Below are 23372 nucleotides of genomic sequence, written 5' to 3'. Positions count from 1 at the left end.
CCCCCGCCCCGCGCCGCGCCCTGCTCCCCGCGCCGGCGCCGCGCTCCAGCCTCCTCCTTCTCCAGAAAAAGTCGCCATTTTGGTTCACTGCCTTCGCGCCCCCCCTCCCCCAGGCGCCTGCGATCGGCCCTTCCGGGGCCAGGCCCGGCCGCACCTCGGCCGCAGGTGACAGGTGGGTGGAGAGGCTAGCCTCCAGGTGTGCATCCCCTTGCCGGCCTCCTTTGCGCGCCCGGGCCTGAGCCGGGGTCCAGGGCCCTGGGGCCTTGGCGGTGGTCCCGCTGCCAGCGTTGCCCGCGGTGCGCGCGGCGCCCCTGCCCCCGCAAGGGTCTTTCCCTCCCGGAGGGTGGACACACCTTCTCCTGGTACGAATCACAGGCCCTGGATGGAAGGAGGATCTCTGCCTCCTAAGCCAGCTCTGAATTCACCTAAGCTGGAGAAGGACTGGAAAGGGGGGTCCCAGCAGACACCCGCCCCCCCAGGCTGCCAGAGTCATCACAGGCCGTGACCCATGCTGGCATGTCTCCTTTGGAAGTTGCCGTGTGAGGACTTCCAGAGAAGTTGTTCGGTCCTATCTAGATTCATACGTCCCTGCAGGCCCGGGATGTGGGCACCCCTGCACTGGGCGGTGTTGGCCCTGACCTCTGCCCGCAGCCCTCCCAGACGGCTTCTGTGCCCTCCTACGCACAGCGGCCCCTTCCCACCTTCTCTGACCTCAGTTAGTTAGAAACTAGTAGGGCAGGGACCACCTGCCCGTGCCATTCGCCACAGCCGCTTCGGCAGTGCGTGTCCCTGTGGGAGGCGCTCGCAGCATCTCAGTCAGTCAGTCCCTCCAGCTCTAGGCCTGTGGAGGTCCAGCCTCAGGTGGCGGGTGGCTGGTGGCTGGTGGCCTCTGCAGTGGTGCTGGCAGGCCTGTAGGTGGGGACAGAGAGGCTCTGCAGGGCGGAGGTGAGCAGGTCTGCCAGGTGGAGGGTGGCCGAGGGGCCCAGCACGAGGCCTCCGGCTGGGTGGAGGGGCCCCGGCTGGAACAAAGCTGAGAAAAGGACCAGGTAGGATGGCTCCGCTGACTGGGGACCAGAATCAGGTGCCTCGCGGTACTTGGTTCTTGGTCCCTTCCCCCCCGGAGTGGCATGCAGTTGGGTAATGGGCAGGGCCCTCAGCGCCCATGGTGGCTGTCTTCTATCTGTGTCTTGGGGAGAAGAATCTAGGGGCACCCGCCTAGACAAGGTGGCGTTGCCTTGGGCCTGGGCGGGCTGTGGAGGAAGGTGTCCCAAGGGGCTGGGCCGGCACAGCCTGTTAGCCGACAGCCAGAGCGGTGTCATAATTGGCCCCCAGGAGGGATGTTGTTGGTCTCCTTCCACCTGAACACTCCACCTCTCCTGGGGCCACCCCCGGCCTGGCGCTGGGTGTGAGCCGTGTGATTCTCGGCACGCTCCGGGACTGTGTGTCCAGGGATGGGAGGGTCTCAGGACAGAGTTAGATCCCTCTGAGCTGATGGTGTGAGTCAGCCCCGGTGGGCCTCACACGTCTGTCCACTTGCTCTGCAGTGATGGCCGATCCCTTCTGTGTTGGAGCCAGCCGCCGGCTCCCAGGGTCCAGCAAGAGTGGGCCTGGGAAGGATGGCAACCGGAATGAGGTGCGACTTCCTGTGCGGCATGACCCACCGAAGCTGGGTAAGCAGGGGCGAGGCCAAAGTCAACTCCAAGCTATCACGGTCAGCCAGTGCTGCATGTGGGCCGCCTCCCTGCACGTCCAGCTCCTGGTGGCCAGGTGGGCCTTCCCAGGGTGGGTGCAGCGAGAGGCCCTGGATTCTTGTTCTCGGCTGACTGTGCCCTATCTGCTGTGCCTCAGCAGTGAGGGTAGCAAGACTCACTCCAGGCCTGACCAGCCTTTTGGGTGGCAGGGAGGCTGCGGGGAGCACAGCCTTCAAGGCTTGGTGTGTCGTGTGCTACAGGGTTGCCAGTGGCCCGGGGTGGGCAGTCGGTGCCCAGCCAGGCCCCACTCTGCTTCGACCCGGGAAGCCTGGCCAGTGACAGGACGGAAGGGAAGAAGAAGGGGCGCCCGAAAGCCGAGAACCAGGCCCTCCGAGACATCCCTGTGAGCTCCCGAGGGCAGGGTGGGCTCGTGCGGGGTCTGCCCGTGAGGTCCCGCCCGCCTCTGCTTGCTTCGCGCACGTCCAGCCCTGAGCTCTCAGTCCGTGTCTGCAGGCCACTCTGCACCTCAGGCCTTCGTGGTGTGGCCGGGGCCCCAGACAGGTCTCGTGCACCCCCGCTGCTCGGGATGGCCTGAATCTTGCTGCGGTCCCAAGGTCGGGGGGCCCTGTAGCCTGTCAGCTTGCAGGCCTGGGCAGGGTGCTGAGTCGAGGGCTCGGGCTGGCAGAGGCCTGGGTGGCTGAGAGTCAGAAGCCCGGCCTTTCCCACACCCAGCTCTCCCTGATGAACCAGTGGAAGGATGAATTCAAGGCACACTCCAGGGTGAAGTGTCCAAACTCGGGGTGCTGGCTGGAGTTCCCCAGCATCTATGGACTCAAGTACCATTTCCAGCGGTGCCAAGGGGTAAGGGGCTGTGGGCTGGGGAGGGGGCCTGAGCCTGCCCTGCCCCAGCTGCTGGGCAGAGGCCGGGGCAGCCCAGCCCATGCCTGCCCTCTCTACCCAGGGTGCTATCTCAGAAAGGCTGACCTTTCCCTGTCCCTTCTGTGAGGCCGCCTTCACCTCCAAGACCCAACTGGAGAAGCACCGGATTTGGAACCACATGGACCGACCCCTCCCTGCTCCCAAGCCTGGGCCCGTCAGCCGGCCGGTCACCATCAGCCGGCCTGTTGGGGTCAGCAAGCCCATTGGAGTGAGCAAGCCTGTTACTATCGGCAAACCTGTGGGTGTCAGCAAACCCATTGGCATCAGCAAGCCAGTGACAGTCAGCAGGCCCGTGCCAGTTACCAAGCCAGTGACCGTCAGCAGGCCCGTGCCAGTTACCAAGCCAGTGACGGTCAGCAGGCCCGTGCCAGTTAGCAAGCCCGTGACGGTCAGCAGGCCCATGTCAGTCACCAAGGCTGTGCCGGTCACCAAGTCTGTGCCGGTCACCAAACCAGTGACCACAAACAAACCAGTGCCGATGACAAAACTTGTGACAGTTACCAAACCAGTGCCAGTCACAAAGCCAGTGACGGTCAGCAGGCCCATTGTGGTTAGTAAGCTGGTGACAGTCAGCAGGCCCATTGCCATCAGCAGACACACACCGTCCTGCAAGATGGTGCTGCTGACCAAGTCTGAGAACAAAACTCGGGCCGCAGGGAGGAGCAGCGGGAAGAAAAGGTACGGGGCTTTTTCCTTGTTGGGGCCGGGTGCTCCCTGCCTGCAGCTGGCGTAACAGGGTCCAGAGTGGGCCCTCCTGCCCCTTATCTCCCTGTCGCCTGCAGGGCCGCGGATGGCCTGGTCGCCTGCCCCATCCCACCCAAGCAGACGAGGCCAGAGAATGGTGAGCATGGCCCGTCCACCCTGGGCCAGAGCTCAGCCTTCCAGTTGGGCACAGACCCCAGCGGTGGCCCCCTTTCTGTGGGCAACAGGCCCTCAGGAGGCAAGGAGGCTCCGAGGGCCCCAGGTCCTGTGTCCCCCACCGAGGAGGGAGCCGAGCGCACAAAGCACAGTAAGACGAGACGGGGGGGCAGTGGCCGGCCGGGGTCAGGGTGGGGGCAGCAGCCGGCCTCTCGATGGTTATTTGACCAGACTCCTGGCTCCTGTTTTCTCTCCCTCGAGTCAGGAAGGAAACAGAAAACACCCAAGAAGTTTACGGGGGAGCAGCCATCCATCTCAGGAACCTTTGGACTCAAAGGTGAGGTCCCGGCCGGTGGGGACTGGGCTTGTGCATAGCGCGCTCGTGCCCCAGGACCACAGCCGCCCACCCCACTTGTGCTCACAGGCCTGGTCAAGGCAGAGGACAAATCCCGCAGCTACCGTGCCAGGAAGCAGGATGGGCCGAGCCCCGAGGATGTCCGGAAGAAGGCGCCGGCCCCTGCCAGCACAGTCAGCAAGGAGGTGCCGGCCCCCACGGCCCACCTGGCCCCAGGTGGGGTCTCCTGTGTAGTGGGGCCGAGGCCAGGTCTCGATGGTGGGGCAGGTCCTGGACCACGTGGATGGGCGGCTGAGCATGGACCCTGGGTTCTGCGCTTGGCATCCAGGGTGTCCCGGAGCGCCCGCCAGCCCCTGAGGCCCCGGCCCTGCCCCACAGGTGGCCCCGAGGAACAGTGGCAGCGGGCCATCCACGAACGGGGGGAGGCCGTCTGCCCCACCTGCAGCGTGGTCACGCGGAAGACCCTGGTGGGGCTCAAGAAGCACATGGAAGTGTGTCAGAAGGTAAGGCTGCCCCTGAGGACAGGAGTGGCGGTTCCTCGAGGCCAGCTCCTCACAGGTGGGACTGTGTCTACAGCTGCAGGACGCACTCAAGTGCCAGCACTGCCGGAAGCAGTTCAAGTCCAAGGCCGGCCTCAACTACCACACCATGGCTGAGCACAGCGCCAAGGTATGCCCCTGGGCCTAGGCGCATCCAGCCCTGGCCACTGTCCCCAGTCTCCCGGCCCATCAGCCCAGCCCCCTGCCCAGCCTCGACCACCGACCTCAGGAGGTTAGTGGCCCCTGTGCCCAACCTTGGACACCTGGCCCTGGCGCTGGGCAGGGCAGGGCCCGTGGAGGCGAGGCACTGAGGCCGGGCCCGCCCCCCAGCCCTCCGACACCGAGGCCTCCGAGGGGAGTGAGCAGGAGGAGCGGGAGCGGCTGCGCAAGGTGCTGAAGCAGATGGGGAGGCTGCGCTGCCCGCAGGAGGTCAGTGGGGCGGCGGGCGGGCCGTGCGGCCGGGGCACGATGCCGGGCTGGCCACTCACCCGACCCTGACCTCCAGGGCTGTGGGGCCGCCTTCTCCAGCCTCATGGGCTACCAGTACCACCAGCGACGCTGCGGGAAGCCGCCCTGTGAAGTGGACAGCCCGTCCTTCCCCTGTGCCCACTGCGGCAAGACCTACCGCTCCAAGGCTGGCCACGACTACCACGTGCGCTCGGAGCATGCGGCCCCGGTGAGTGGCCGGGCCTCCTGTCCCTCAGGCACGGAGCATGGTATCCGTGTGCCACCTGCTGCGTGCGTCAGGGAGCGAGCCTCGGACTCCTGTTTCCATGTTCCGCACACGCCCCCGCCTGGGCTCCCTGCACCTCCGTGCCGTATGGCCCTGGTCACTTATCAAGGTCTCCTTGCCCTGCAGCCCCCTGAGGAGCCCGAGGACAAGCCCCCTGAGTCCGAGGACCTGTTGGGTGTCGAGCGGACCCCCAGTGGCCGCATCCGCCGCACATCGGCCCAGGTTGCTGTGTTCCACCTGCAGGAGATTGCGGAAGATGAGCTGGCCCGAGACTGGACCAAGCGGCGGATGAAGGACGACCTGGTGCCCGAAACGGCACGGGTGAGCTCCTGGTCCCTGAGCAGGCCGTGCCTCGGCATGGGGTCCCCTGTGGTGTACCTGCCCCATGGCCTGGGGCTTCCACTGACCTCCCGAGGTTCAGATCTTCCTGCAGAGGACACAGTTGAGGGTCCCTTGTAGCAGCCGGGGTGTCGAGCTGGCTCTGGCCCGCCCGGCCATCCGGGCTCACCCTGGCGCCCGCCTGTTGCTGCAGCTCAACTACACCCGGCCGGGCCTGCCCACGCTCAACCCCCAGCTGCTGGAGGCATGGAAGAGCGAAGTCAAAGAGAAAGGCCACGTCAACTGCCCCAACGACGTGAGCCGGGGCGGGCTGGGGGCGGGGTGTGGGGACACTGGGGCTTAGAGACAGAGAGCCCTGGCGTAGCTCTGGGCGGGAGCTTTCCAAGCAACCAGCCTGCCTGTGATCCCTGGGCCCCTGCAGGGTGGGCAGGGAGGCCTCACCTCAGCCCTAGAGGCACACAGCGTGCCCACACCCCGGGACACCTGGGGTTAGCCCCCCTGCCCCACTTGTCCAGAGAGGCCCCAGCGTCCCCGGGCTGGGGCCAGGCTGCACGTGCTGGGGATTCCGCCGGGAGCCCCCCTGACTGCCTCCCGCCCCCAGTGCTGTGGAGCCATCTACTCCAGCGTGTCTGGTCTCAAGGCCCACCTCGCCGGCTGCAGCAAGGTCAGTGTCTCGACCCCCCGCCACAGCGGGCAGCTGCTTAGCTGCTCACGCCCGGGACATGCAGCCCCACCCCTGTGGGACAGCCCCCTCCACGAGCCAGGGATTGGCCGTGCCCCATGGCCACCCTAGCCCAGGACACTGGCATCCCCCGGTCCCGGCCCTGAATCAGTCACGAGTCGTCTTGCCAGCTGGGGTCCCTCGCCGGAATGGGCACAAGTGGGCCTGCTGCCCTGGCCTTGGGCGAGGGGCCCTCAGCAAGGGGCTGCGCCCCTTCCCCAGGGCGCCTGCGCTTGCTGCCGTCTGTCTCCTTGCCCCACGTGTGGCGGTCGGGCACCTGTCTTGCAGGGGGACCACCTGGTGGGGAAGTACGGCTGCCTGCTGTGCGCAAAGGAGTTCAGCTCCGAGAGCGGGGTCAAGTACCACATCCTCAAGGCCCACGCAGAGGTGGGTGGGCCTGGGCGCCGCGCTGGCCCAGCACAGTTGGCCGGGTGGGGTGGTCTCCGGTGGAGAGATGGGGACAGGACGAGACGGGCCTGCCTGGCAGGAGCAAGGCAGGACAGGGTGGTCGTCAGAGTGGGCGGCCACCACTGAGAGAGCTGGCATTGTCTCCTGGGACTGGACCCCGACTTCCTGGGCGGGCCCCGAGGCGTGGGCGCACCCTCTTGCCACCGGCCGCCTCTGCGCAGTGGCAGGCTGTCCTGGGTCTCCATTGCTGCTTTCTTCTCCCCAGAACTGGTTCCGGACTTCGGCAGATCCGCCTCCCAAACACCGGAGCCAGGACTCTTTGGTGCCCCAGAAGGAGGAGAAGAGCCTGGCTGGTGGGAGGAAGCGGGGCCGCAAGCCCAAGGAGCGGCCGCCCGAGGAGCCTGCTCCCAGGACGCCCCCTCGCCAGGACGACTGGCCCCCCGGAGGCAGAGACAAGGGGGTCCGTGGCTCCGCTGGCCGGAAGGTGGGAGCTGGCAAGGCACCCGAGAAGTGAGCGAGGTGGCTGGCAGGTGGGTGGGGCCCGGACTCAATGCTGGCCACCGCCCCACTCTGTCCAGGGTGGGAGTAGCTAGGTCCGGGACAGTCTGTGCTCCAGTTCTCCACCCCCACCCCTGCCTGTCTATCTGTCCAGTGGGGCAGCCAGCCCCTGTCCCCTCCCAGAGGCTGGCCCTTCCCTTGTGCAGGCTGCTACAGGGCACACCTGGGCTGTGCCCCCTGGGGAGGGCCAGTGGTGGCATCAGAAGTGCAATAGCCTGGAGGGACACTCACAGGCCTAGCAGAGTCTGGGGTCCTGGACGGGCAGGAGGAGGGTCCGTGACCTGGGCCTTGGTGCCATGGGGTTGGTGCAGAGTGGCCAGATGCCTTTCGGCCCTCGCCACGCGAGCTGCATGCCCCGTCTGCTTCCTCAGGCCCAAGGCTCAGGGGTCCCTGGTTCTGGGCTGATGAGGGTACCTGGGCAGCCTAGCCTCTCTACCAGACACTGGAACCCCAGCGCCCCCAGCTACCTCCCAGGACAGACCTGAGTCTAACCGCTGCCGTGCTGACCTGACGCCTCCCTACCCCACCACCTCCGTTTCGTCCGCTTCTGTTCTCTACCTCTCCAGGCCCCCCCAGCCCCCGTCTGTGCGACCCCTGCTGTGCTTGGGCCCCTGCCCCTGCCCCCCTGGCCTGTGTCTGTCATGGTGGGGGGCCGTCCCCAGTGGTGCTTGGGGCAAGGGAGGGGCTCTGCTTTTCCCACTCACAGGGCTGCAGGAACAGGGGTTCAAGGTCCATGGGTGTGGCTGCCAGCCCTGGGCTTAGGGGCCACGTAGAGCAGGCTCTGCCTCCAAACTCTAGCTTCGCCGACACTACTGGCCTGGCCTGGGGCAGCCCGATGGGTTAGGGATGGACTGGTCTGGGCTCTGGGGTTGACCTGGGGCCCGTGGGCATGTGGGGCAAGGAGCTGAGGCCCGGATCTGAGTGGCTGCTGTAGGAAGTAGCCTTCAGTCTGCTCGGCTGGATTGGCCTGTGGCCAAGCTCCCGTGGGAGCCCCCTTCTCCTGTTTTAACCTGCTCCTTCGTGTCTGGTTGTGTGGTCTTTTGACGTGAGAGCTGAAGGCCAGGGAGGGGGCTTGACCAAGGTCATAGTGGGTCACTTGGAGCTCCAGGGCTCTCTTGGCTCTCTTTGGGGCCCTGAGGATGGCTGGGTCTACAGGCTGGGCAAGGGTTAGGCTAGAGTCCAGGGCATTGGAGGAGGTGACTACACAGCCTCTGGCCTCCTCCTGGGGCTCTGCCCTCCGAGTGTGGCATTGCTGGGAGGAGGAGGATGCTCCAGGCTGCTGGTTTTGAATGGAGGCTGTTTTCCCCGGGGGTGGGGGTGGGGGGTGGGATGAGGGCTCGGCCTTGCCGATCCTGGACGATGTGAATTTTGATATTTGCCCGTGTGCGTGTGTCTCCTGGGTGTGTAGTGGATGCCAGTCTTGTTGCTGTGACAAGTAACAACCTTTTTTTAATTCTGTTTTTTATACAAAAACTTACAACAATCTGACATTTGGTGCTAAGGGTTCCCTGGTGCCAACGGTGGATGTGGGGGCCTGCTCGGGCCCCTGGGGTCCCTCCCCTGCTCAGGGTGGCAGTGATGACTGGGCAGCCCTCTGCCCCCCAGCACCGTCCTCGTCCAGCCCCTGGAGAGGAGGGGCTCCAAGCTGGGCTCAGCTCTCCTTGCCCTGCAGTAGGGGACAGGTTCCCAGGGGCTTTGGAGCCAGGTTGCTGTGCTGCCTGTGTCCAGCTTCCTTCCTTGGCCAGAAGGTTCTGGTCCTGGGCAGCGCTGGCCTGCTGTGCTAGAAGGCATGTGAGAAGGTGGGCTCCTCCCCACTCACACGCACCTTGATCTGATCGAAGGCTGGAGGCATGGGCCCGCGGATGCGATCCAGTGTCAAAGGTCAAGGTGGGCAGCATGGGCAGGGCTTCGGTGCAGGACAGCTTTCTTTCCTGTATCCTGGGTGTCACTATGGTGTGCAGCTGGTGGAGGTGAGATCAGGCAGCCACTGCAGGGGCAGCCGCAGGAGGGGAGACGGGAGTAGGCGCTGACAGGAGCCCAATGGCTAGAGGAGGTTGGACCTCAACACCTCTGCTGGGGGCAGCCACCCCCCCCCCAGCCTCTCAGGTACTTGGCCCTTGGGGAGCGGGGGGCTGGTTTTTGCTGGGGGGTGAGTTTCCAGGTCATCCCCCAAAGTCCATAAATGGTCTCTGGTGTGGGAACCCCGCCTAGGTATGTGGGAAGAGGTGGGGTCCTGGATAACTTGACATTTAGCACTTTAAGCCCCTTCCCTATCTTTAAAGTGGGCGTGGGGGCTGCTGCCAAAAGTGGCTGTTGGGTCGGACCCCTCTCTCTGTCCCCTTCGTCCCTCCCTGCTTCCTGCGCTCTGGCTGGTGAATGGCAGCGGCGAGCTGGTCTGCAGAGCCCTTGGAAGGGGGCAGAGCCCTGGGTGGCTCAGCAGGATCTGCCCACCTCCCACTTTGGTGGGAGCACAGCTAGGTAACCCACCTAGCCTTGACCCACACCTTCAGTGAGAGGGACCAGAGCCGTAGACTCCTGGGGTGTAGTGGGCGTGGCCTCTGCCCGACCCCAGACCCCAGCTGAGGGCTAGTGCTGGTCCCTTTCTGAAGATCTACCTCTGGCCCAGCCCACCCCACTTCGCTCAGAGAACAGGAAAGGGCTGGCTCAAGGGGCTGACACTTCACACAAGAATAGGATGCACTTTATTTGCTTATGCAAAGGCAGATGAGGGTGTCTCTCGGTGTGACCAGTGACCCTCCCCCCGCCCCCGTAGCCCCCTCCTGTTCCTCTGGTTCAGAAGGGAAAGAACGGGTGTACCCTGACCTGTGGAGGGCAGGGCTGTCCCCTGTGTCCTTGCTCTGTGGGCCCCAGGTTACTTGCCCTGGAGCCCTAGGGTTCAAGGGAGCTGGCCAGCACTTCTGGCGCAGCAGCCACACGTCCTGTGCTTTGGGTTTCTTGGTTTGGTTTTTTTAATGCCAGTTCTCCGTACATAAGTGCATTTTGAAAGAGAGGTCCCAGCTATCACTTGTAACCATATATATACATATATATTCTATCTACAAAGTGTTTATTTGCAAGATGTTTTGACGGTGAGCTCGGGCCCTGCCCGCCTTGTGACCATCTGTCCCTGGTCCTCGTCCCCGCCCCGAGGCCCTGAGTGGCGTGGGGTGGGCCATCAACTGTATGTATTAAAAATGACTGTATCAAATAAATGTTTATTGACTTTTTTCCAGGGGTTGTGTGCGGCTGAGTTTGTGGTAACACGCGGGGTGGGGTCCTTCCCTGGTCGGACGACGCCCGCACGTGGTGGCTCCATCGGACTCGGAGTCTCTACCCAGTCTGTCGCATGGCCTCGTGGGACTTGTAGTCCGCGCGGCGCTTCGGCGGGCACGCGGCGCGGGTCCACGGACCACAGCTCCCGGCGGCCAGTGCGGCCAGCCCCGCCCGTGCGCACGCGCAGAAGCCTCCAAGCTCCATGGCGGCGCCCCCGGCCTCCGCCGACGCCCCCCGCTCGCCTCCGGCCGCGGGAGACAGGCCTGCCCGGCCGGTGGCGAAAAGCGAGATAACATGCGAGGACCGGTAGGCGCGGCGGCCGAGCGCGGGCTAGGGGGGTGCGCGCGCCCCTCGGGCCCGCTGTGGGGTGGGGTGGCCCACGTGAGCTGGAGCTCCCGCCCCAGCCCGGGCTTCCGTGGGGCGCTGCCCGCGAGCTGGGGCGAGGCGGCCGTCTGTCTCCTCCGACGCACGGCCCCCACGAGAGGGGAGACCCGGATGAGCCGGGTCTAGACCAAAGGTGTCCCCGGCCGCGCGGGCGGGGGGCTGAGGGCTGAGCCCGAGGTGAGCCTGCGCGTCTGCACCGCCCCTCCAGGACGGCCCGCGGGCGGGGGCCCGTGGGTCGGGCCTGCGCGGGGCCAGAGTCCGCTGGGCGCCGGAGGCTAGGCGGATGGAGCGCGGCCTGCACCCAGAGGTTGACTTTGCCCTGTGTGCCGAGTGGACGCGGCCCGCGGCACTCGGGCTGCAGTGTGTCCGCCTGACGCTCCGAGGTGGTCCGCTCTGGGATCCGCAGCTACCCAGGACCTGCCCCTGCCCCACCAGAGGCCAGGAGTCGTGATTCTGAGGGCGGGGTGGTGCATGGTGTCCTCTGACAGTCCCGCCTGATGTGGGGGCCCCCTGAGGATTCTGTGGGGGCTTTGCAAGAAAGGAAGTTGTGGGAGTGCGATGGGGGATTAGCCGATCTGTCACCCTGGCTGCGGAGACGGAAGTGGTCAGGAGGAAACAGGCTCCTGCTAGGTGTGCCTTTGGAGCTAGTGTCACCAGGGGGCGGTGACAAAGTGCTCAGGGCAAGCCTCTTGCACTTGAAGGGTGGCTCCTCATTTCCCAGTCTGAACTATCCCCTGGAGAAGCCTCAGGATGGCCACGGGTGGCGCCAGAGGAAGCCGTGGTTCCAGCCTGGGCTCCTAGTCCCGGGGTTGGTCTGGCCCTTGGGCGCAGAATGCTGTGCAGCTGGAATGTCTGGGAGCTGCCAGTGCAGCCCCTTAATGGGCAGGGGGAGGAAGCGGGCAAGGGGTGCCCTACAGTGACTGCTGCCCCACAGTTTCCCAGGCCGTTCGAGGCTGCCTTTCGCCCAGGGGGGCACCTTGTGTCCTGGGTTCACAACCCCACTGTGAGCAGTGACTAGGAGCCTGATGCAGCACTACAGGGTTTAACAGAACCTAAGTCTGTGACACCTGCTGGTTCCGAAGAGTTTTAGGTTTCGCCCAAGATCAGACAGCGGGGTCAGATGAGTTCTTGAGAAAAGCACTCCCTGAAGGCATTGCCCAAGCACAGAGCACGTAGTGGACAGGAGTACCCCTCGTGGTGCCCGGCGAGGCAGAGGCACCATGGAGCCTGGTCCCCGTGGACGGGAGGGAGCCAGGACCTGTGGGCGGTGCCCTTCTCCCTGTCCCCAGGGGTCTGCCCTGGAATCGTCCCTGCTCACTCACACTTTGTCCCCTGGTGCAGGTGCCCTGAGGGCCTCCCCTGCCCTGTCTTCAAGCATTCACCTCCCATTCCCTGCACCCCCAGAACTGGCTCCATCTGGACTCCAGGAGTGTGTGCAGGGGCCCATGCCCACTCAGCTTCCCTTCCCACGTCACACAGCCGCATCGGTGTGGTCTGTCCACTTTGCCATTGTTTCTTGTGCCCTTCTAGAGGGTCAGCCCCATGAGGACAGGGTCCTGGGATGCCTTTGCACTGGACATGCTGGTGAACAATCGAGCACCTGTGGTGGCACCTGCCCTCCTCAGGCTGTCTCTTTGGTGTAGTCCAGGTGGAGGCAGGGCTGCAGGAGGCAGGCCCAGGGAGGCTGGCCCAGGCCGGGACGCAGGGCGTCCTGCAGGAGGCTTCCAAGTGGGGATCTCGAGCCTGTTTCAGCCGCTTCAGGGCTGCAGCCTCCCAGACCCCCATTCCCTCTCAGTCCTGAGGAAGCTGCCCAGTACCTCTGTCCCCGAGCCCATCTGTGCCCCCACCCCAGGGCTGAGTCCTGGTGGACCAGCTCCTCCCTCTTTCCTCCGGCCTCATTTTACTCAGTCTCTGGGCAAACTTCCTTAGACCTGACTGGGTGTCAGACGTGAGGGGGGCCATGGTGCTGCCCGCCCCGTTGCAGCCCTGCCCAGGACGACGCGGGCTTCCCTGAGCATGGGCCATCCCTGCCCATCTACCCAGGTGGGGTTAGGAGGCACAGGTCCTGTGGGCAATGACGATCAGTCCAGTCCTGCCTCCAGGTGCCTCTCTCACAGGCCTAGACACCCCTCCACGTTACCTGGGCAGCCAGGAGCAACCCTTCCAGGTTTCTGAACCGCACGTGAAACTGAGGCTGTGCCAGCTGCGGCGATGTTGGTAGAGGCCGAGCTAGGAGAAAAGCTGGCATGTGACAGATTGATCACAGGGAGGAGGTGGGGGACCTGTGGACACAATTCCCTTTCCACACTTGAGGAAGGGTGCGTCAGCCAACCCGTCCTTGCTGAACCGCCCTTCTTCCTGCTGCCAGGCTGGGGAGTGGCTGTGTCCCCCGCACTCGCAACTCTGAGCACCAGTGGCCTTGGGGGATGTACTGGAGCCTAGCCGAGGGGGCGGGGCAAGCAGTTATTCTCAGATGCACAGGAGGTAGAGTTTCAGATTTGTTTATCCTTCTAAGAGGCACCTTGGGGACAGGGTGGCATGCCCAGCTCGGCCTGGCCAAGACACACCTCAGATTTCGCTGTTTAAGGTGGTTGGCTCTGTAGCCCCAGGCAGGCCAGGGGCCTGGAGCTTTTCCTAGGCTTTGGTGGGTGGGTGCACAGCGGCCCGCAGCAAGCTCGGGCCGGCACTAGGCCAGCTGTGCAGGGAGCACAGCTCACGCCCGCCCCGCCAGCCTGTTCTCTTCAGCAGGGTCAGTGCTATTAATAATCAGGCCGGCACGCGGCCCCCACCCGGGTGATCCTCTTATGCCTGTGACCTCGGTCGCTGTGGCCGGTGCTGAGTGCTGTTCCTTCAGCACAGGGGCTCCCAGGGGCCCCCAGCGTGCGGCCCCCGCCAGCCAGTGGTCGGACTCCACCTGGTTCTGCACCTCCTGTGCCACCCACCCACGGAGGGGCAGTTCAGGGGGCTCCTGAGCTGTCCTGGGGGGCTGCTGTGGGCCTAAGGCAGTGCAGTGGTACCTGTGCACGGACCTCAGATCACCCCGTGTCCTTGCCATGAGCAGCCCCCCGGCTTACCCTGGCATCAGGATCTCGGGGTGCCGGGCCCTTGGAGCAGAAGGCAGGTGAGTGGCCGACCTGTTGTCTGCAGCTGTAGTGAGACCCGCCCCGCTGCATCTCAGCAGCTTCTGGCCCCGTGTGGTCCTGTTTGGTGGATGCTGGGAAACAAGCAGGCTGGGCAGGTGCTGGGGGTGGCACTGGCGTGGCTGGGGCTGCTGGTTACAGGCGAGTCTGTGTTTCCATGGCCTCAGTCCTTGGGTTGAGATGATCTGTTGTCGCTGTGTCCACTTGTGAATAGGAAATGAGATCTCCTGTACGACTTTCCCATCTCCAAGTTGGTCCTGCTGCGGCAGTGCAGTGAGGCTTGCTCTGAGGGCACAGTGAGGCTTTGTCCCCAACAAAGCTGGGGCTTGGGAGAGGGCAGTGGGCTGGGCTTAGCTGCAGACCTGGCCTGGTGTGCTCAGGCCCCTGCTCGCAAGGCTGAGGTGGCCCGTTCTTGGGGATGGTCGTCGTTACCTCAGTAGGGCAAGGAACAGTCATCAGGAGGGCCCCAAAGCTCCCCGTTGCAGAGGTCCCCAGCCTGTGGTAAGCAGGGGGACAGGAGCCCTTGGCTACCAAGCCTTGGGTCTGTGAGGCTGTCTTCACAGCTCCTTTGCCAACCGTGTCTGCTGCCTGCGTGGCAGGCATGGGAGACAGGCCGGCCTGGACTTTGCTCTCAGCCCACCTGGCCACCTGCTCGGAGCGCCCTCTGCCCCTTCTGGGGTGTGGCACATGGGTGGCAGCCGTCAGTGAGCCCCCTGCGACCCTGGGGGCCGTGTGCTCCCTGGTGGTGACAGTGTGTCTAGGTGAGCAGCCGGCACTGCCCCCGACCGGGTCCCAAAGACACCACTGCACACGCACACGTCCATCTCCGGCCAGGCTGAGTGGGAGCACAGCAGCACCCCAGGGCAGCTCGTCCAAGCCCGGCCGAGTCCCCCACGTGCGCACTGTCAAGTGGCAGCACCCTGGCCTGTCCCCAGGCCCCACTGCCTGGTTACCTAGGCACCCACTGTGTTTGCACTCACCTTGCGTAGACGCCGGCACCCTGTTCCGAGTGCACACTGCGGGAACTGGCTGCCTCTGGAGCCGCAGCACCCCGCCGGGCTAATGACTCCCAGGGCGCCCTCCCACTCCCCACTGTCGTGGAGACCAGGAGACACACGGTGGCTGTCGTCTGTCCCGCAGGACCGTGCCGCAAGTCTCCTGTCGGACACAATGGCTGTTTCTTTTGCTGCCTACATTTGTGCCGATGTCATTGTCCCATGTCAGACCTCAACCGACCCCTCCCCTGCCCACCCCCACCCTCCACGCGTGCACAGACAGCGCCCTCCTGGCTCCGGCAGCACCAGGGTTCTGGGAACAACCACGTTCCTGAGCGGGCGGCACCGGGCCGCCTCGGGGGCAGGAAGGCCCTGTCCTGGGGAGCTGGTGCTGCCTGAGGCCAGTTCCTGGCACCGTGGTTTTCGTGGCGACAGCAGGACAGAGAGCTTCAAAGACAGACCGCGGCTGGGCCTGGTTTTTGATGACATGAGCGTGTGCCTGTGAAACGGTCACACGTGGCGGGAGCCCCCGTTCCCGGTCGCTGTGCCCAGGGTGGCCCCGGCACGGCCCGCCCACGGAGCTCGTGTGAGGGGCGTGCAGGGCGGCGTCTCCGTTTTCTGGCGTCACAAACAGGCCGCGTCTCAGGGTTCGCTCCCCCGTCTCGTGCACCTCCGGGGCACGCCGTGTCCCAGCCTGCCGGTCTCCTGCGCGGGCAGCGGGCCGACTCCACGTACTGGCCAGAATGCCCAGCCACACTGAGCCGCCCTGGAGCTGTCCCCATCGGGTTTGAGCCTCAGGCCAGTGACGACGCCATTGCTCCTTTGGGGTGTAAGCCGACAGAGCAGTCAGCACACCGCTCACAGGAGTGACGTTGGACGGGCCTTTCCCAACGGGGTTCCCGCCCTGTGGGCTTTGGGACCTCCGCCCTCCTCTCTAGCATGTGCAGGGTGCTGGAGCGCAAGGTGCAGTGGCCTCCCGTCGGCCTCCCTGCCCCGGATCCCCTCCTGTGGCATCCACGTCAGCACCCTGCTCAGCCCTGTCGTTGGCCTCTCTCCCCAGGAGCTACTCCTCCCTATGGGCAGGGTGGCAAGGGTTGGATTTTACAAAATGAGAGGCAGCCTAGAGAGTGTCCGGGAGGAGACACAGTCCTTAGTGGAGCCTTTGCTGTCCTTGGCGTGGGATGGCACCGCCCATGTGTCTCCTTGTCTTCGCCAGCCCACTGAGCTTGTGGAAGCAGGCCTGGGCCCCGCCGGTGGGCAGCCCGTGGGTTCCGCGTGTCCCCAGCCGAGCGTGGGCCATGGCCGTCCGTGCGCCTGCGCGGGGTGCACCGTGCGCTGGCTGCGTGGGCCTGGGGGGGCGGGGCGGGGGCGGGGCTGAGGCAATCATGCCCCCTCCTCGCAGCAGCAGCGCAGAGGCCCTGGACAGGCTGCTCCCACCTGTGGGGACCGGGCGTGCGCCCCGGAAGCGCACCACCAGCCAGTGCAAGTCGGAGCCGCCACTGCTGCGCACCAGCAAGCGCACCATCTACACGGCGGGGCGGCCGCCCTGGTACAACGAGCACGGCGCGCAGTCCAAGGAGGCCTTCGCCATCGGTGAGCAGCGCCGCCTGCCCCAAGACCGGAGCCGCTGCCTCGGCCCCCGGTCTGCTGGTGGGCCTGGGGAGTGGGCAGGGAGGCTGGTGGCGTAGCTAGAGCGGGTGCCGTCCTGGCGCCCTGGGCCATCTGCGAGGCTGCCCGTGCCCCTCCCGCGTCCTCGCTCCCGCAGGCCTGGGGGGCGGCAGCGCGTCCGGGAAGACCACCGTGGCCAGGATGATCATCGAGGCCCTGGACGTGCCCTGGGTGGTCTTACTGTCCATGGACTCCTTCTATAAGGTGAGGGTGCCGCGTCCCCGTCCTGTCCCCGGGGCCCAGAGCCGGCCTGAGGCCCCCACCCGACTTTCTGCAGGTGCTGACGCAGCAGCAGCAGGAGCAGGCCGCGCTCAACAACTACAACTTCGACCACCCGGACGCCTTCGACTTCGACCTCATCGTGGCCACCCTGCAGAAGCTGAAGCAGGGCAAGAGCGTCAAGGTGCCCGTCTACGACTTCACCACTCACAGCCGCAAGAAGGACTGGGTAGGCCCCACGGGCTCGGGCTGCGAGGGCCGCCCAGACATGCAGGCGGGCGGGCGGGCAAGTCACGGCTCCTGCTCTCTGCAGAAGACACTGTACGGCGCCAACGTCATCATCTTTGAGGGCATCATGGCCTTTGCGGACAAGACGCTGTTGGAGGTGAGGGCTGGCTCTAGACTGGCTACCCTGCTGGGGACATCTGCAGGACTCCTTGGACCACCCAGGTCACCATGTGCACGGGCACCTGTTCTCTGGGGCACGGTCCCTGGATGTCCGGTAAAGAATGGTCCCTCTCTGTACCCACTGAGGCCCAAGGGGAGGCCTGAGGCCACTGAGTTGGAGCTCAGGCCCGGGGAACGCTGCTGCCTTCAGCACCCCACAGCCCCTTCGGGGGCCACCTGCTGCGTGCCGAATGTGGGGCCAGACCCCAGACTCATCAGGCCTCAGCCCCGCTGTGACCCCGCCAGTAGCGAGGCCACAGAGAGCGCAGTGGCCCGGAAGAGGGTCCGCCTGCACCTTCGCCCGAAGCCCCACGGGGAGCCCCCCGGGCCCCGTCCCCTGGGCTCGCTGGGCGGCGGGAGCTGGGCCCTGTACCTGCCCAGGCAGCGCTGTTGCCCTGCAGCTCCTGGACATGAAGATCTTCGTGGACACGGACTCTGACATCCGCCTGGTGCGGCGGCTGCGGCGTGACATCAGCGAGCGGGGCCGGGACATCGCGGGCGTCATCAAGCAGTACAACAAGTTCGTCAAGCCCGCCTTCGAGCAGTACATCCAGCCCACCATGCGCCTGGCTGACATCGTGGTGCCGCGAGGTGAGACCACAGGCGCGGGGCGGGGGGGGCGACGCCCCGCCCGGGTCCCCCCAACCCCCACGTCCCACCCCCACATCCCCCCCCTGCCCATATCTCCCCAACCCCCACGTCCCACCCCCACCTCCCCACCCTGCCCATATCCCCCCAACCCCCACGTCCCACCCCCACATCCCCACCCTGCCCATTTCTCCCCAACCCCCACGTCCCCACCCCCACCCACGTCCCTCTGCCCGCGTCACCCGCGGCCCTTCCCCGGCCCAGGGAGCGGGAACACAGTCGCCATTGACTTGATCGTGCAGCACGTGCACAGCCAGCTGGAGGAGGTGAGCCAGTGTGTCCTGCACGCCCCGCCCCACCGCCTCTGCCGCCACCACCCACCCTCCTGCTCCTGTGTCCCACCCCGTGCCAGCCGTCCCTGCCTGGCCTCCTGAGCCAGCTGCTTGTACTGGACCGAGGCAGCCCATTCCCTGAGAAAGTGGGGCTTGGGGGTGCCCCCCGGTGCTCCCAGCCTGAGCTGGGCTTTGCACAGAACAGGGCACTCCTGTCCTGACCTTTTGGGGGACCATCGGGTTTTGGTGCCGAGTCCCACATCCTTAGCACTCTAGGTAAGACCAGAGTCCAAGGTCACCACGGGCCAGTGCAGGTCCCGGGCTGGCTTCACAATGGGGTGCGGGAGGCCTGAAGCCTGTGGAGCGGAGCCGCAGGAGCCCTAGCGCTGCCTGCCTGGCCCAGAGGGTGCCCAGGTCAGAGGCCACAGGGAGCTTGCTCCCCCCCGTGAGTGCCAGCCACCCGTTGCCATCCCTCCGTGGGCTGTGGCACGTCCGTGCCTGGGTGGGGGCGGCCTGGCTGGCCGGGCCACGCGCAGCAGTGGGCGGTGCTGGCCGGGGACCACGAGCGGGCCGCGCTGCCGCCACTGACGCCGCCCCGTTCCCTTGTCTCCCGGTTGCTGCCACAGCGCGAGCTCAGCGTCAGGTAAGCCGTCCCCGCCCCCGCCCCGTTCCCAGCCGCGGTCTGGGCTGCCACGGGGCAGGCGGAGGCCCCCCCCGCCGCGCCCACCCCGGCAGCCCTGCCTCAGGCAGAGCAGGAGCGCTGTGGGAGCCCCCCGCTGCGTCTGCCGCCCCTCGTGGGCAGGTGTGGAACTAAGGCCCAGAGAGAGGTTCAGGGACTTGCCCGAGCCCCGGTGGGCCCAGACCCTAGGCTGGCCACCACCCTCTGGGGGCTTCTTCCCAGGGAGGCTGGTCGTGTGGGCTCCAACCTCAGACGACTCCGCTGTCCTGAGCTGGCATTGCCGGACCCGCGGGGCGGTCACCACAGGCATACCCCTCTACGGCCAGTGGGATTGGGTCTGTACCTCTTTTGCCTGATGTAAAGGGCCGGTCTGGACTCCCCAGGTGGTGGCGAAGCCCCAGCCCTGCGGCCCCCTGCCCACTCTGGGCCTGCAGTCAGAACCAGAGAGGCCAGGAGGAGGTCTGGCTGGGCCTGGGGTCCGGCTTTGTCCTGCATTGGGGGAATGAGCTCCTGTCCCCTCAGCGGTCGGCACGAGCCCCTGCCCGCAGCCTGGGCCTTCTTGGAGTCGGGAGGCGCCAGACTGAGCCCTCAGCCAGGGGAGCCCCCGAGTACCCAGCCCCCAAGTGCTGCTGCGGTGCCAGAAACACCTCCAGCTTTCTGCCATGCACGAGGCTGCTCGGCTGTCACGGGCTGGCACCTGCAGCTGTCACGTCAGGTTTTCTGCAGGCCTCGGCTCTGGGAAATGAAAGTTCCCAGGGTTGCAGGAGGAGAAAACGCAGCCACGTTCTTCCTTCTCTGGTCGGCAAGGAAGTGTTGGCCAGTGGCCGCGTCCCTCCCACGGCCCCAGGAAGTGTGGCTGGTTGGGGTGCGGGGAAGAGGGCCCGCTCGACCAGGCCAGGGCTGCAGGGGTTTCAGGGGGCCCTCCTGCCTCTTCCCGCCTCGGGCCAGCTGGTGGCTGCAGGGGCCACTGTGCCCCCTGCTAAACGGTCTCTTCTGTTCTTTCCTTTCCTTTGTAAACCCTGGGGTTTCCTGCTCTGCCCCCCATCTCACTGCACTCTTCACCCGCGAGCAGAGGAAGCTGCGCTGGGATATGTGAGGACAGTCCCGTGTGGGGCCGCCTGCTGCGCTGTGCTGGGCTGCGCCCTCCCCTTCCTGCCCCTCTTCCTCTCCAGGCATGGGGGAGCAGGGGTGCCTCTGAGCCAGCTTCGTCCCCCTATCCCGAGGGGCCTGCACATCACTTGGGGGAGGGGCCAGGGCTTGGCTCCAAAGCTCAGCTGTTCTGGCAGGGAGCAGTGTGCTGGAGCGGGGACCAGCTGCCCATCCTAGGGGCTCAGACTCCTGCTGCCTGGTCCCCTTTTCTCCGGGCGAGCGTGTGGGAGGGGCCGGGCTGAGGGGAGGCTCACCTCGGCTCTTGCTTTCTGCCTAATGGTCAGCTGCTCTGCCTTCGCTGTGTCCTTTAACCTTCGCCTTGCTCTCGAAGAGGCAGGCCCTCCCTCCAGATCGGCCACAGGGAGGCGGCGGCCCCACCCTGCACAGCCCACTGTCCCCCACCACACGTGCCCCCCACAGGATCTGGAGTGGGAAGACAGGGCTCTGGGAGAAGACATCGCCTTCTTGACTCCCCACTCTGTCCGCAGGGCGGCGCTGGCCTCGGCACACCAGTGCCACCCCCTGCCCAGGACTCTGAGTGTCCTCAAGAGCACGCCGCAGGTGCGGGGCATGCACACGATCATCAGGTGAGGGTCCTCCCGTGGGGCAGTGCGCTTTCGGCCAGGGCGGAGCCCTCTTGCTCAACCTGCCGCCTGCCCGTAGGGACAAGGAGACCAGCCGGGATGAGTTCATCTTCTACTCTAAGCGGCTGATGCGGCTGCTCATCGAGCATGCTCTGTCGTTCCTGCCCTTCCAGGTACTGGGAGTGGGGCGGGCTGGGGCGGCTGGGCGGGGCCCGGAGGTACAGTGGCTCCTTGGCTCACCAGCGCCCCCACTCTGCTCAGGACTGCGTGGTGCAGACCCCGCAGGAGCAGGACTACGCGGGCAAGTGCTACGCGGGGAAGCAGGTACCCGCGGGGGCGGGGCCGGGGGCGGGGCCGGGGCGGCCCAGGAGGCGGGGTCCAGACTGCCCAGACTGCCCCGCCCCAGATCACCGGAGTGTCCATCCTGAGGGCGGGCGAGACCATGGAGCCCGCGCTGCGGGCGGTGTGCAAAGACGTGCGCATCGGCACCATCCTCATCCAGACCAACCAGCTCACCGGGGAGCCAGAGGTGCGGGGCGCGCGCCTCGGGGCACAGGGGCGGGAGCCTGCGGTGCAGCGCGTTAGGGCCAGCCCTGACGCTGTGGCTGCCCCCAGCTCCACTACCTGCGGCTGCCCAAGGACATTAGTGACGACCACGTGATCCTCATGGACTGCACCGTGTCCACGGGTGCTGCGGCCATGATGGCTGTGCGCGTGCTGCTGGTGAGTGGATCCCAGGGGCTGCAGGTGGCTAGGCTGGTGGGGATTTTCCATCCGGGTCTTTTTGGCGCAGGACCACGACGTGCCCGAGGACAAGATTTTCCTGCTGTCGCTGCTCATGGCGGAGATGGGTGTCCACTCGGTGGCCTACGCATTCCCGCGCGTGAGAATCATCACCACGGCAGTGGACAAGCGCGTCAACGACCTGTTCCGCATCATCCCAGGCATCGGTGAGGCTGCCTGGGCCCTGTCAGCAGGCGTGGGGCCGCCCGCGCTTCAGTCCCCACTGCAAGGACCTGCTTCTTTCTGTAGGAAACTTTGGCGACCGCTATTTTGGGACCGATGCAGTCCCAGATGGCAGTGACGAGGAGGAAGTGGCCTCTACGACTTAGCCTGCCAGCCTCTCAGCCTCTTCGCCTTGTCCGCACCCGGCCTTCTGCCTCCTGGCCCTTGCTTAGACGTTAACTTCATTCAAAAGTATTACCAATGTAATTTATTCTACACATTTTGTAAAATAAAGTTTTAGGAGAAATGAATCTGTGACTGATGAGCCGGGCACACAGGACTGCTGTTCCGCATGGGCCCTGGGCTTGGGGAGTGGCCCCCAGGGTCACCAGCAGTTTGGCTGCCTCAGTCCCAGCTGCAAGGCCACCATGGAGAGGGTGGAGTCTAGGGTCCTGGCTTGTGCTGGGGCCTGGTCAGTCCCTGCCTTGTACCAGCAGGATGGGCCCTCCTTACAGTCCAGGCTCAGTGCCAGGGTTCAGGGGATGGCAGAGCTAGGGCTCAGGCCCCTGGCTCCACTAGGTGGGCCCCTTGGTGGCCACTTGGCCTGCACCTAGGACCGCGGGTCTCAGCAGAGACAGCCTCTGCAGCCACGCCCCCACCACCACAAGTCTGTACCACTGGGAGACCCAGCGGAAATCAGTGTGTGGGCGGCTGACAGTGATGAGCTGGTCCCGGCCACTGGCAGGAGCCCAAGTTGCAGAAGAGGTGGCCAGGGCCTCAGTGAGCCAGCCCTGCCCTTCAGGGCCAGAAACCCCACTCAGCCCTGCCTTCGCGCCACCTGGGGGAGGTGTGCAGGTGCAGATGTCTCGGCTGGGCAGGTGGGCCATCGGGCGCCGCAGCCTCCCTCTATCGCCCTCCAGCCCTGGCTCTGGCCTCTTTCCTGCCCTCTTGGTCTGCCTACCCCCCGCAAAGGCCGTGTCATGGAAAAGCTTGTGGGGCGGAGACAGGAAGTCACTGGGTGGGGGCCAGACCGAGGGCGGGCAGATAAAGGCGGGAGGCTTGTCCGAGGGGTGGCTGGGCACCAGGGACCGAGGACTGAAACGGGGCCCAGAGGTCAGCAGGAGGGGCTCGCCCCCAACCTGGTGAGTGGCTCCCCCTCCATGTCCCCACTCATTCACTCATTCTTGTGCTATGTACTGGAGACCGGGCGGCCACAGCAGGCCTGGCCTGGCTCAGGCGGTGCACCCAGGCCATGAGTCAGGGACGACTCCCTCTGGCCTTCCCAGGTGGGGACTGGGGTGAACAGTCGTGCAGGGTGAGGTTATTCCTGGGAGTGCCCCCCAGAGTCCAGGCTGGGACTGACCAGCTCCCAGCAAATAAAGCCCCACATGTACACGCATGTGCCAGCACCACACACACACGCAGCACAGAGCACATCCAGACACATGTGCACTCGTGTGCCAGGAAGAGAGTGCCCAGTGACCCTCACCCAACTCAGCCCTCAGGCCCTGGGAGAGGGTTGCATCCTCCCTTATCTTGGGGTCAGTGGGCACTCAGGACAGAGCCTGGAGGCAAGGAGCCCGAACCAGAGGCCCTGCCCGCTCCGGCTGGGACCTCATCAGAGGCGGATTAGGGAGGTTAGGCCACAAGTCAGTTTAGGGGACTTCAGCCCGTTTCCTGCCAGGGCCCTGTGGCGTCGTGGAAGTGGATCACCTTCCAAACAGCCATGGGGGAAGATTTCTGGGGTGCCGATGGGAGGAGAGGTAATCCCTCTGGCCTCTGGGTGGGCCCCAGCTCCAGAAACAGGACCAGGGCCAAGGTCCCAGAC

General features: G+C 65.6%; 2 protein-coding genes across 13 annotated transcripts; both read left to right on the top strand.

Moving 5' to 3' along the window:
• Nucleotides 1-6: 6 nt before the first annotated feature.
• On the top strand, nucleotides 7-10373 carry ZNF512B (zinc finger protein 512B). 4 transcript variants are annotated; one of them, XM_011374100.2, is made up of 17 exons: nucleotides 7-172; nucleotides 1545-1670; nucleotides 1952-2094; nucleotides 2424-2552; nucleotides 2653-3308; nucleotides 3413-3639; nucleotides 3754-3825; nucleotides 3913-4059; nucleotides 4222-4346; nucleotides 4420-4512; nucleotides 4713-4811; nucleotides 4888-5058; nucleotides 5242-5436; nucleotides 5648-5749; nucleotides 6056-6118; nucleotides 6464-6562; nucleotides 6849-10373. In XM_011374100.2, exons 2-17 carry the CDS (start codon nucleotides 1547-1549, stop codon nucleotides 7095-7097), a joined length of 2694 nt encoding a protein of 897 aa, XP_011372402.1. In that variant the 5' UTR covers nucleotides 7-172; nucleotides 1545-1546; the 3' UTR covers nucleotides 7098-10373. The 4 variants fall into 4 exon arrangements, with proteins under 4 accessions (XP_011372402.1, XP_011372404.1, XP_011372403.1 ...); XM_023519883.1 differs by lacking the exon at nucleotides 7-172 and having other exon boundaries at nucleotides 311-1670; nucleotides 2653-2918; nucleotides 2955-3308; XM_011374102.2 differs by lacking the exon at nucleotides 7-172 and having other exon boundaries at nucleotides 309-1670; nucleotides 2698-3308.
• Nucleotides 10374-10569: 196 nt separating this feature from the next.
• UCKL1 (uridine-cytidine kinase 1 like 1) lies at nucleotides 10570-21855 on the top strand. Of its 9 annotated transcripts, XM_023519888.1 has the most exons (16): nucleotides 10603-10720; nucleotides 15994-16193; nucleotides 16332-16526; nucleotides 16699-16805; nucleotides 16879-17049; nucleotides 17134-17205; nucleotides 17669-17858; nucleotides 18120-18181; nucleotides 19939-19958; nucleotides 20504-20602; nucleotides 20679-20772; nucleotides 20861-20923; nucleotides 21006-21128; nucleotides 21215-21322; nucleotides 21393-21549; nucleotides 21632-21855. In XM_023519888.1, the coding sequence occupies exons 2-16, from the start codon at nucleotides 16115-16117 to the stop codon at nucleotides 21709-21711; spliced, it is 1620 nt and encodes a 539-aa protein (XP_023375656.1). In that variant the 5' UTR covers nucleotides 10603-10720; nucleotides 15994-16114; the 3' UTR covers nucleotides 21712-21855. The 9 variants fall into 9 exon arrangements, with proteins under 9 accessions (XP_023375653.1, XP_023375654.1, XP_023375652.1 ...); XM_023519885.1 differs by lacking the exon at nucleotides 15994-16193 and having other exon boundaries at nucleotides 10570-10720; nucleotides 16339-16526; XM_023519886.1 differs by lacking the exons at nucleotides 15994-16193; nucleotides 19939-19958 and adding an exon at nucleotides 18814-18830 and having other exon boundaries at nucleotides 10571-10720; nucleotides 16339-16526.
• The last annotated feature ends 1517 nt before the right edge of the window (nucleotides 21856-23372 follow it).

Source organism: Pteropus vampyrus, unplaced genomic scaffold (assembly GCF_000151845.1).
Source record: "Pteropus vampyrus isolate Shadow unplaced genomic scaffold, Pvam_2.0 Scaffold239, whole genome shotgun sequence".
In the NCBI taxonomy this organism is placed as follows: domain Eukaryota; kingdom Metazoa; phylum Chordata; class Mammalia; order Chiroptera; family Pteropodidae; genus Pteropus; species Pteropus vampyrus.
Note: the sequence above shows the minus strand (reverse complement) of the source record. Positions and strands in the feature narration are given on the sequence as shown.